Source organism: Macaca nemestrina, chromosome 2, assembly GCF_043159975.1.
Source record: "Macaca nemestrina isolate mMacNem1 chromosome 2, mMacNem.hap1, whole genome shotgun sequence".
NCBI lineage: Eukaryota > Metazoa > Chordata > Mammalia > Primates > Cercopithecidae > Macaca > Macaca nemestrina.
The window spans coordinates 157,949,228-157,961,908 of record NC_092126.1 but is presented as its reverse complement, the minus strand read 5'-3'; the positions used below and the strand labels follow the sequence as shown (position 1 = coordinate 157,961,908).

Sequence of the window (12,681 nt, the reverse complement as noted above, 5' to 3'; positions counted from 1 at the left end):
ATCGCACAACTTATAATCATACACAGTGAATCCTGGAACCATCCTCATCAGCACAGGAGATGTAGAAATAAACAACTATTTGCATACTCTCATACAGAAAGTGGTGTCTGATCAAGTAAGTTACAAAACACTACAAAAATGTTTCTCAAATCTGTTTAAAAATTGAGCGAGAGACCAGGTGCAGTGGCTCACGCCTGTAATCCCAGCACTTTGGGAGGCCGAGGCGGGCAGATCACCTGAGGTCAGGAGTTCGAGACCAGCTTGACCAACATGGAGAAACCTCATCTTTACTAGTAATACAAAAATTAGCTGGGCATGGTGGCGCATGCCTGTAATCCCAGCAACTCGGGAGGCTGAGGCACCAGAATTGCTTGAACCCATGAGGCAGAGGTTGCGGTAAGCTGAGACCATGCCATTGTACTCCAGCCTGGAAAACAGGAGCGAAACTCTGTCTCAAAAAAAAAAAAAAATTGAGTGAGAAAGATACACACACACACACACACACGTGCATGCACTGTGAAACATTCAGAAGGATATATACCAAAATGCTAACAGTAGTTGCCTTTGGGTGGTGGGTTCATAAGTAATCTTTATTTTATAATTTTCTGTCTATTCTGACAATTGTGATTATTTCCTTTTATAAATCAAGAAAAACTGTCATCAAAAGCAAATAATGTAATTATATAAGAAAAACGACTTTCCTGTGAAAACCTGAGAACAAAACATGTCAACACAGCTCACTGAGTTATAATCCAGAAAATAAAGAGTGTGGTTTTAAAAATAGCTCAGTAGCACAGCAGAAAAATCTGAGAGCTTGAACTAGATTCCAGCTACATGGAGCACCAGGTGGAAGCTGAGTCCGGCAGTTTCTGTGTGACCTCTGGGCCTCCAGTCCACCCCACAGCCCACAGCATGAGCAAGTGGCACAAGATCAGTGGTGCTCACCCATCAGGGTACCAGGACCACCTGAGGGGCTTCTGCAACAGGCCGCCCAGACCCCATGAAGACCACAGGATCAGAACACTGAGGACCACTGATCTCTGCCCACCGCCTCGTTCTTACTGGGGTGTGTTTTTAGGGGAGGGTCCACACAGCGTGGGCAGGGGCTCTGGAGTACATTTCTGATGCTGCAGCAGGAACTGCCTGTTTACCAGGAGCAGTTTCCAACACAGCATCCAATTCATTTCTCAGGGTCACCCTGACCCTCGGCAGGTTCTCAGCCAGACGGTCATTCTTACATGAATTCTTCCCCCATCTTGTTCAGATCTCACAGATCAGGTCAATTAAATTTTAAATAACTCTTAAGGTTCTTCTTTATTTTCTGCTTCTGATCTCGACTGGCAGAAACCACCCACGGGTGAAGATGAAAGACTTGGCCACCCCCTGCCAGGCTGGCCTGCTCACGCACTGTCTCCAAGCAGCTCTCTTGCCTCCCCTGCAACACCTCCTCCTGGGGAAAGGGGATCTTCTTGGCCTCCCTCCACAGGGCCACTCCCACCATTTGCTGGAGCACACAGCCCTCACTGCTATCAACATTGACCCCAGCGCCTGCTGTGTGAGCGGCATGAGGGCAGGGCTGTCTGCCTGGCACAGGTACACAGTATATGCTGCCTGAATGAGTGAATGAATGAATGAATGAATGAACGAACTGCTGTGGTCCTCACTTGCCCAGGGCTAGGTGTCAAGGGTCCACCATACCCTTAACCCAAGGGTGAGACCCCCCCTCCCTCACCAACGAGGTGAAGAGGAGGTGACCATAACTGGCTCACGAACAGATGGGCCCACCGTGACTGAGGACACCTGGCCAGCTCTCCCTGCCTGCTCTTTGCTTGCTAACAAGCCCTAACAGTCAGCTGGGATGCAACTGCCAGTTGCTATCTCTCTCGGGCTCTGTCATCTCCTCCCACCCTAAAGGGCTGTTTTTGCCCCCATGACGAGAACTACCATTAACTGACTAAAGGCTGGTGTGAGTCTGGCAGGTGCTCCCTGGCACTCCTGCCACCTGGTCTGACTTACAAATTGGCTTGACAAGATGAGACCCCACAGACCCTCCCCTGCTCCCCATTAAAACAGTTAATACCATCCAATGCAAATTACAACAGGACCTTCAAGGAGGGAAACTTATTATGCAAGACTTAAACAGGGTACGTCAATCCCCCTGCTTCTCCTTTACATGGGGCAATTTGGCTCATTCCTAAACCTGGAGAAAACGAAAGGGTGCCTCCTGGTGGATTACCACCACCTTAACGCCGTGACCCTGTCCATTCAGACCCCACATCCAACACCGAATGTTATAGAAATCACTGACTCCATCCAAATCAACTGGTACTTTGCTGCTATAGACTTGGTTAATACATTCTCTTCAGTGTCTATTTCACCAGCCTCAGACACACTTGGCCTTCCCCTCTAAAGGGACACTAGATATCTTTTCCAGGCTCCCCATGGGGACCTCCACAGCTCTGCCATCACACACAGTCATGTGGCCAAGGTCTCCCCTGCATCTGCCTTTCTCAGGAACACAGTTACATTACACTGACGATGCCTTCCTCCAGGCTCCTTTGACTCACTAATTAAGGGCATACAAGTAACTCACAAAGGCACTCACAACGAGAGCGGGGGCCATCACCCCACATGTGGTGTGAGGCCTGGCATCTTGGTTAAACACCTGAAAATTATTTGGTAAACTGAGAGCCATTCCATCCCCAACACTGCAACAAAAGAGCTATTAACCCTCTCAGCATCCACAACATTAATACAAGTCTCCAACATCTCTTAGTTCCTTTTGCGTTCCGGACCTTTGGGTGCCTGTGACAGTGATGACACCCAGTGGAGGTCCCTTTGCCACTTTCCTTTTGGGTTCTGGAAGCAACATATTTCTCATCTACAAATTTTACTTATGCCCATTTATGCTGTCATCTGCAAAGCAAGCCAACTCAAACAGGCCACTCCAACAAAAGGTTCTAGGATCTGCCCAAGTTAAAATCAGCAGTCACTCCTATTAGTGCCCCCAGAAACGCCTTCATGGAAGAGAGGGGCATTAGCAACCTCCCCTCAAGCCCTGGAGTCTACAGGCTGATGGCCATACGTTGTCTAGGGGCTGTGGATCCAGGGAGATGCTCTCCTCCACCCTGCACTGTGCACCATCAGAGGAGCAGCTGCTGGACACATGCTGGGCTCTCCTGGAAGCACAGGTTCTCACGGACGCTGTGCCTGTGACCCTCCATTCCCACTACCCATTATGCCTTCACAGGTGGCACCCCCAAGCTCAGTACAGCTACTGAGGTCTCCTTAAAAATAGAATGGAGCCAAACCTGGGCCCTCTGGCATATGCCACCTGCAGGAGGGGTGGTCTCCCCTGTCCTCAGTCCTTTGCCAGATGCCATGGTGCCAGAGAAGTCACCCCTCCCTGGGCCCCTTGACTACCCAAGGCCCTTGAGATGGGCTGGCCATTCATGGTGGGAGCTATAGGCTTCACGGAGGGTGCTGCCATGTAATATATGTGAGGGAGCTCAGGGGAAGGCTGCTGCTTCCCATCTTAACCAGGAAGTCCCTGAGAAGGAGTAAACCTCCAAGGGTCAGCACAGTGGCCAAGCATCAGGCAAGCAACAGCATGGGCACCCTGGCCTGCTGGCGCTCCCTCTGCCCCTGTGCACAGGCTCTTGGCCCAGGGCCTCGAAGCTGCCCCACTTGGGGGTACAGAGCTCTGGGAATTTCCTGCCTCAGTGACACACACAATATAGAACAGGGTAACAAATGTCTACACATACACTACAGCCACACACAAGGCCTCAGACAGTCACTCCTGATCCTCTCTAAGGTTCAGGCATGGCGACGGTGGCCAAGGCCCTCATTTCCTTCTTGAAATACAGAGCACCAACTCTGCAGGAAGCACCCAGTGGAGCCCCTACTTCCCGGGTGGGCCACAGGCAGCCAGGGTTAGCAGGAGGCACATGGGCCCCTCAAAGAACTCTGATGAAGTGACAGGTGGCAAAGGGACCTCCACTGGGTGTCACCACTGTCACAGGCACTGATTAAGCTGGATCCAATCCCCCCTCCCTGCCCCGGGGACACACACTCCCCATACCCAGGCCACCAAATTCCTTCCTGGACACAAAGCAGACACTTTTCACTTTTCAAGGGCACCACATGGCACTCTCTCTCCTGGCCAAGGGTCTACGCTGCTTCCTGGAGAGGCTCTTCTATTCCCTGGAAGTCTCAGTCACCATCAAGGCTTAAGCTGGCATCAAGGCATCAAGGGGTCAATGGTGGGGTAAGGCCTAAAACTCCGAAGTGCTGCCTCGACACCTGGAGAAAGCAAAGATGCTGTGAGTGGTGCGTTCCCCTCCTGATTCTGCTCCTATGGACAAGGTTCCCAGCCCAAGAGCCTCCTTATCTCAGGGCAGGAACTGTCCCTCCACATCCCTGAGGAGCCTGCGTCAGTTTCTGCCAGCCTGTGGAATTACGCAAATAGTCAGGAATGGAGGGCGGGTTTCCCACGCTCTTGTTATGACAAATCTTGCCCCCCACATCCCCTGCTGGCTCACTCTGCTCCCGAGTGGCCCTACAAGGTGTGCAACGTCCTCCTGCCTGTGTGATCGGTATGAGGACTGACAAATCGCCGTGGTCCCCACCTGTTCAGAGTCAGGTGTTGAGTGTCCACCATCCCCATAACCCTAGGGCAGGACCCCTGCATCCTCACCAGCAGAGTAAAGAGGAGGCAATCAAAACAGGCTGCCCTCACCTCCTCTTGCACTCCCAGTCTTCTCTCTCTGCCCACACGGAATGCCCCTCCAGCCAGCCCTCTTGCCCTCCTGGCCTTTCTAGACTGCTCCATGTCTCTGTAAGGCCACAGCCTGCCTGGAGACCCCCGTTCTTCCCAGCACATGCACACAATGCTCATCCCAGCCCACCCATGGAGCCCAGGACTGGATCAATTTCTGGAGACTGCTGGCCCTCCTGCCTGCTCCACGCATTCCAGTGAGGAGTCCTGGTGGAATTTCAGAAAGACTAACTTGGATGAGCTTGGCCTCATCAGGTAAACCCTTTAAAGGGAGCAGGCGCTTCCTGAAGTCAGAGAGAGATTTCATCCAAGGGAGGTGTCTCCACTGCTGCCTTTGAAGATGGCAGGGCCACATGGCAAGACACAGGAGTGGCCTGGAGAAGTGAAGTGCAGCCCCTGGCTGACAGCCAGCAAGGAAATGGAACCGCAGTCCTTCAACCTCAGGGAGGAACACAGCACCAGGAGGTGAGTTCTGAAGACAGGAATACGCTTAGAAGTACATGTTTCCCCAGAGCCTCATGAAGAGAAGGCATCCTGGCCAACATGTGGATTTCAGCTGTTGAGACCCTGAGCAGAGATCCCAGCCACACCATGCCTGCACTTTGCCTTACAGAACTATGAGCTAATCAATGCATGCAGTCTTTTTTTTTTTTTTTTTTTTTTTTTTTTTGAGACGGAGTCTCGCTCTGTCACCCAGGCTGGAGTGCAGTGGCCGGATCTCAACTCACTGCAAGCTCCGCCTCCCGGGTTCACACCATTCTCCTGCCTCAGCCTCCCGAGTAGCTGGGACTACAGGCGCCCGCCACCTCGCCCGGCTAAGTTTTTGTATTTTTAGTGGAGACGGGGTTTCACTGTGTTAGCCAGGATGGTCTCGATCTCCTGACCTCGTGATCCGCCCGTCTCGGCCTCCCAAGGTGCTGGGATTACAGGCTTGAGCCACCGCGCCCGGCCGCATGCAGTTTTAAGCTGCTAAATTTGTGGTAATTTGGAACACAGCAATAGAAAACTGACACATAAACCACATGTTGCCAAATCGTCTGAGTTTTATAGAGGAACTGAATATAAGCACTGTAATGAAAAGCTTCCAATTTTGAAATGTTTGCACCGAACTGAACACTAACCAGCCAACAAACCAATGCAGACCAGCATGACAGCTGTGTACATCCACTTTGAACCTCTCATATTTGCAATGGAAAGAAAGCAGACTTGTAGCAGAGAGTTTTTCTTCTTCATGGGAACGCATACCTAGTCTCTAATATGTGCTGCCCTGTGCACGCACACGGGCAGATGGGCACCTGTATAAAAAGCAGCTTCTGTTTCTAAGGAGGGCATAGACTCAGAGCCTTAGAAGAAAGATGACTGAGACTGCATTTTAAAAAATGAATGCTCAGCAAAAAGCCACCAAAAGCAAAGTCAAAAGATAAATGGGGAAAACATAGGAAACATTTATAATTCACATTACAATGAAACAACCAATTTCCTTAATATATACAAAGCCCCTAGGTGTCAATAAGAGAACAGGAAAATACTCAATAGAAATATGAGCAAAGAATATAAATAGAAATACCAAGATCCTCAAACTCTGTCACTTGTAATAAGAAGCACAGATCACACTATAATGACCACAGCAGGCAGCAGCCCTTGAGGAAGGCCCCCGACCACCTCCTGGTACTGATGCTCTTAGCCACCTGCTTCCCCTGGAATGTGGCTGAACCTGGTGACCTGATTCTCACCAACAGAAGCAAGGCCATGCCACTTCTATTACTAGGTTACAGAGGACAGTGATGTCTGTCTCGCCAGCAGACTCTTTTTCCGTCTTGGACTGTACCCTGATGAGGTGGGCACCATGCTAGAGACGTCCACATGGAGAGGACCTGAGGGGGCCTCTGGGCAACAGCAATGAGGAACTAAGGCTCGCAGTCCAGTATCTTCCAGGAATGTCACCCTCTAAGTGAGCTGGGCTGGTGCCCCAGCCTCAGAAGAGACCATGAAGCAGAAAAGCCAGCTAAACTTCACCAGGATTCTTTACCCACAGTAACCACGAGATAATACATGCTATTATATGAAGCATGTGTGTATTATTGGGATACACACATGCTTAATATAATGCGTGAGTTTTGGGATAACTTGTTAGGCATTGAGAGAAATTAAATACAATGAAATGCAATTTCCAGCTAGCAGATTACTAAAGATCAAAAAGGTTGAAAAAACCTGTGTTGATGAGTGTTGGGAACAAGCATTTCCCTGTGGTGTGGAGGAAGTAAGACATTCTACCATGATGTGGGAGCTCAGTCAGGGTGGTGGGAAAAATTATAAACATAGTTATAGGAAATAGTCACAAACTTTCTTGGAAGGCTGGGGTGTTGCATAGCTTCAGTAAAAGATTTGGCTGAAGGCAGCCTAATCCTCTTTGAGTTGATAGCAGAAGGGCAAATAACAAGGGAATGTGGGGGAGTTTATCTAAATAGCTTGTTTACTTGTGTGGTTCTAAGACAAACCTTTGATCATCTGTAGGACTGCTCTCTCTGGTGGAGGGCGACCAGATTAATTACCCACAGGTGTGCTGACTCAAAGCCTTTGTCATTTAATCTGTAGTAAATAAATACGAACTTCCACTGGTTTATGGGGCCATGCTGCAGACTCAGAGCAGAGCCCCTTAGCTGAACTGACAGGCAAAATATCTGGTTAATGTACGTGTCTCATCTGTCGCTGGGTCAGGGTCTGTGGGTTGGAACCCCGCACCACTAAACAAATGATTTGGTGATCTCCATTAAAGCCACAAACGCACATGCTCTTTGCCCAGTAATTCTACTCGCAACAAGTTATCCTACCAATTTATTCAGAGATGTATAAAATGATTTATGTCAAGATGATTCACTGCAGCATTTTTTAAAGTGGTTATAGGCTAAATTATGTCCCTGCAAAAATTCATATGTTGAAGTCCTAGCACCCAGTACCTCAGAATGAGACTGTAATTAGAGACACAGCCTTTAAGAGGTAATTAAATTAAAATGAGGTCATTACGGGGGGCCCTAACTCAATCTGACGGGTGTCCTCTTAAGCAATTAGGACAGAGACATGCACAGAGGAAAGATCACGTGAAGACACGGAGAGAAGGCAGCCATCTGCAAGCCAAAGAGAGAGGCCGCAGGAGAAACCAGTGCTGCCAACGCCTTGATCTTGGACTTCCAGCCTCTAGAACTGTGCAAAAATAAATGTCTGTTGTTGAAGCCCCCCAGTGTGTGGGACTTTGTTATGGCAGCAGTTGTTGACTGACACAATCAGTCAACTGTGTTAAACTTCAAAGTACATCAGAAGGGAAATGATTAAGTACGTTTTGTTCTACATCAATCATATGGGCTAATAAATTGTCTATTGAAGATTAACTTGGGTTAAATTTAGTCTCTGTCACCAGAGACTAAAAGAATCTTGCCCAATATACAGGGAAAAAAAATGGCTTTTTGAGAGGATTGCCCAACCACCTTTAAGCTCGACCTGACATGCAGCTGCCTACTCTATAGGTGATGTTTGGCAGTGTCCCCCTCCCCGTCCCCATTTAGTTCCCTCTTACCTGGAAATAGTCCAGAAGCATGCCGGCCCAGGACAGCCCCAGGCCCGCAAACATGAAGGGCACGGTCACCTGAAGGCCTATGGACCAGGCGGTCTCCCTGCTAGGCTCAGTCTCCAGTGGCTTGGGGGTCACACTTTGGCTCTCAGGGGCCCTGAGAGCTCCATCTTCTGAGGCTCCAGGGAGTCCTCCTGCGCTGAGGGAGTGAGGAAGCCCCAGCTCCCCTGGCTTGCCACAACTGTCCAGCCTCCGCTGCCGGGTCTCTGTCCCATCCATCTGGGCACAGCTGGGTGCCTGGCCGCCCTACGGTGGAAGACACAAAGTTGTAGGGCTGAGTTCCTGACTCCCATGGCGCTAACACCCAAGGAGCCTCAGGCACCTGTCCAGCCCCAGGCTGGTATGGTCCCATCCAACCCGCAGCCCTCACTCAGCACCTGCTCCACCAGACTCCTGCACCCCAATTTCCAATAGTTTGTTGTTTAATATGCACGTGTGAGCACAAAACATACAGAAGAGCACAAACATATATGGGCTGAAGTCAGCAAAAAAGGGCCTCTGAAAATTCTCTCTTCCATAAAAGCAATTCTAAAAAACAGCAAAAACTGTCAAAATCTTTTTTTTTCAGAACTCTTACTGATATCAAAGGCTCAAGGCATCCAGGAGTACCTATCCAAGAAAAATTGCTGACTCTCAGCAAGGAAGATCACTTTGTAACATTCAAGCTGCTAGTGACATTCTAACTTGCCTAGTCCCACTACCCTCCCCAGCTCTGCCCTAGCCTTGAAAATGGACAGCCCACAATTGCAGTGAGAGCCAGCAGCCTGGAGGGTATGACAAGGCTGGAGTTCTTTCAAGTTCCCATGCCCAAAAAATTATTTTTTGACCGATCTGGAGATCCCTGGAAGACCCCACTTAGAGGTCTGTCTGTATTTAACCCCACTTGGAGTTCACCTGGTGCAAAACCTTTTACCCTGGGAGAAGTTAGTAGAAAACAATTACAGGCACAGTGGCTACCAGCTGGGGTGAACAACAGAATAATGAAAACATTTAAAGGAAAAGCTGAGGAAGGGGATGTAAACAGGGGTTTTGAAAAATTCCTGCACACTCTGGGAATCTATTAGGTTGGTACAAAAGTAATTGCAATTTTTGTTATTACTTCTGATGGCAAAAACTGCAATTACTTTCACACCAACCTGACAGCAGGCCACCAATACATAGTGCCACACTGGTGACTAGGAACACACTCAGGAAATTCCTAGGAAGGCCCCAAGTTTGCACCTCCTGGACACTTCGCACAAGCAGCAGGTAAAGGCTGCGGAGGCTCTGGCGAGCACCAGACTGGATGTGCCCAGTGTGCACACAGAGCCCCTGGGTAAAGACTGGGAGGCACACTCATTCCTGGCACAGAGTTCCAGGCGTGGAGTTCAAGGAAATCTGTAACTGGTCATCAGCTGGCACTGAGCAGAGATTTCCATGGCCACACACAACAGAGAATGGAGGATGTTTACAGGATTGGTCCAGAAAAATCACTATACAAACAACAAACAACAAGCAGCAACAGCAAATCCAGGGGAGGGGGGAATCTCATTTCCACACCTGTCATGTTATATACTGCTAAAGGTCTAGCTTTCAACAACAAAAATGAGACATGCCAAGAAATAACAAAGTATGGCCCATTAAAAAAAATTAATAGTAACTGTCCCTGAAGGAGGCCAAAACTTTGAATTGGCTGTTTTAAATATGTTCCAAGAACTTAAGAAACCATACTGGAAGAAGCAAAGGAAAGCTTCAGAATGATATCTACTCAAATACAGAATGCCAATACAGAGATAAAAATTATTTTAAAAAATAACCAAATAGAAATGCACTAGTTTTAAAGTACGAGAGCTGGAATGTAAAATTCCCAAGAAGAGCTAACGGCTGATCTGAGCAGGGGGAATATAAAGAATCGCTGAACTGAAACAAGAGAGATTATTCGGTATGAAGAACGAAAATGAAAAGGAATAAAGAAAAAGAAACAGGACCTCCGAGAACTATGGAATAATATCAAGCATAACAATATAAATGTTGAAAAGGGGGAAGGCAGAAAGAATATTTAAAAAACAAAGGGCGAAAACTTTCCTGACTTCATAAAACATTAATTTCCACATCCAAAGAGCTCCACAAATTCCAAGTAGAATAAACTCTGAGAGAGCACACCAAGACCTGCCAAGAATCTTAGAAGCAGGAAGAGAGCAGCAACTCATCATGTACAAGGGATCCTCTAGAGCAGGGGTCCCCAACCCCTGTTGGGAACTGGGCCACACAGCAGAGGGTGAGCGGCTCCTGGCGAGCAGCACTGCCTGATGAGCTTCCCTCTCCTGTCAGATCAGCGGCAGCATCAGATCCTCATAGGAGCTCAAACTGTATTGTGAACTGCGCAAGCAGGGGATGTAGGTTGTGTGCTCCTTATGAGGATCTAATGCCTGATGAAGAGGTGGAACAGTTTCATCCCCAAACCAGCGCCTCCCCTCCGCCCCAGTCCATCGAAAAATTGTCCTCCACAAAACCAGTCTCTGGTGGCAAAAAGGTTGGGGACCACTGCTCTATAAGATTAACAGCTCATTTTTTATCAGAAATAGAAGCCAGAAAGCAACAGGATCACATTAAAGGGCTCAAAGAACAAAAGCTGTCACCTAAGAATTCTTAACTAGCAAAATTATCTTTTTAAAGTAAAGAATAAATTAAGAGATTTTTGGATAAACAGACACAGAGCATTCGTCCCCAGCATATCTGCCCTAAAGGAAACACTAAAGGGAGTCTTTCAGGCCAAATTACCATCCTAGACTAAGGCTGGAATCCAAGACCTAGGCTTGAATCCACACAGAGAAAGGAACCACCTAGACAGATTTTTTTTATTTTTATTTTTTTTATTTTTTTATTTTTTTTTTTTTTTGAGACGGAGTCTCGCGCTGTGTCACCCAGGCTGGAGTGCAGTGGCGCGATCTCGGCTCACTGCAAGCTCCGCCTCCCAGGTGCACGCCATTCTCCTGCCTCAGCCTCCGAGTAGCTGGGACTACAGGCGCCCGCCACCACGCCCGGCTAGTTTTTTTTGTATTTTTAGTAGAGACGGGGTTTCACCATGTTAGCCAGGATGGTCTTGATCTCCTGACCTCGTGATCCACCCGCCTCGGACTCCCAAAGTGCTGGGATTACAGGCTTGAGCCACCGCGCCCGGCCGACAGATTTTTTTTAAAGTATAAACACATTTTTGTTAGTAACTCTTTTTACTCTTATCCAATTTAAAGACAACTGTGTATATCAAGTTGGAATTAAGTTGTTGTTGATCCAAACAAGATTATTATAAACCAAGGTGCTTACTGTAACCCTCAGGGCAACCACTAAGAAAAAAAAATGTAAAAGAAGTAACAAGTGAATAAAAGTGATACACTAGGGAAGATCTACTTCATACAAAACAATGTAGTAATGGGGAAACAGGGAAAAAAGACATTAGACATATAGAAAACAAATGGCAAAATGGCAGACACAAATCCCATCTTATCAATTATTACATTAAGTATATATGGATAGGTTGGAAGTAAAAGGATTTAAATAAATATACCATGCAAACAGTAATCAAAAGATAACTGGAGTGGCTTTAATGCTATTAATAGTACCAGGCAAAATAGACATAAAGACAAGAATTCTTACTACAGACAAAGAAGGATATTTAATAATGATAAAAGGGTCAATCTATCAAGAAGCTATAACAATTACAAACACACATATGCCTAACAACAAAGCCCCAAAATACACAAAGTAAAAGTGGCAGAATTGAAGGAAGAAAAAGACAATTCAATAATAATAGTTGGACATACCTCACTTCCAATAATTGATAAAGCAATTTGACAGAGTATCAACAAAAGAAAGAGGACTTCAACAACATTATAGACCAATTAGACCAAACAAACACATCTATACAAAACACTCCGTGCAACAATAGCAGAATACTTAATCTTATCAAGTGCACATGGAATATTTTGCAGGCTTGATCTATCTTAGGAACAATAACTTCAATAATTTAAGACTGAAATCATACAAAATATGTTTTCCAACCACAACAAAATAAAATTAGAAATCAATAACAGAAGGAAATTTGGGAAATTCATAAACATGCGGAAATTAAACAACATATTCCCCCCTTTTTTTTTTTTTTTTGGAGACAGGGTCTCTTTCTGGCACTCAGGCTGGAGTGCAGTGGTGTGATCACAGCTCATTGCAGCTTAGACCTCTGGGGCTCATGCAGTCCTCCCATCTCAGCCCTCCAAGTAGCTGGGACTAGAGGTGTGCGCCA

At 47.2% G+C, this 12,681-nt stretch overlaps 1 protein-coding gene across 4 annotated transcripts in view; it reads right to left on the bottom strand.

Moving 5' to 3' along the window:
- The window catches only part of LOC105470241 (solute carrier family 41 member 3), a 78,597-nt gene that overhangs the window by 54,512 nt on the left and 11,404 nt on the right, over positions 1–12,681 (bottom strand). For all 4 annotated transcript variants that reach the window (XM_071092322.1, XM_011722036.3, XM_071092323.1 and 1 more), the window contains one exon: positions 8,352–8,651. In XM_071092322.1, coding sequence (XP_070948423.1) covers positions 8,352–8,624 — 273 coding nt within the window. In that variant the 5' untranslated portion in view covers positions 8,625–8,651. Of the gene's footprint in view, positions 1–8,351; positions 8,652–12,681 lie in introns of those variants that run through there.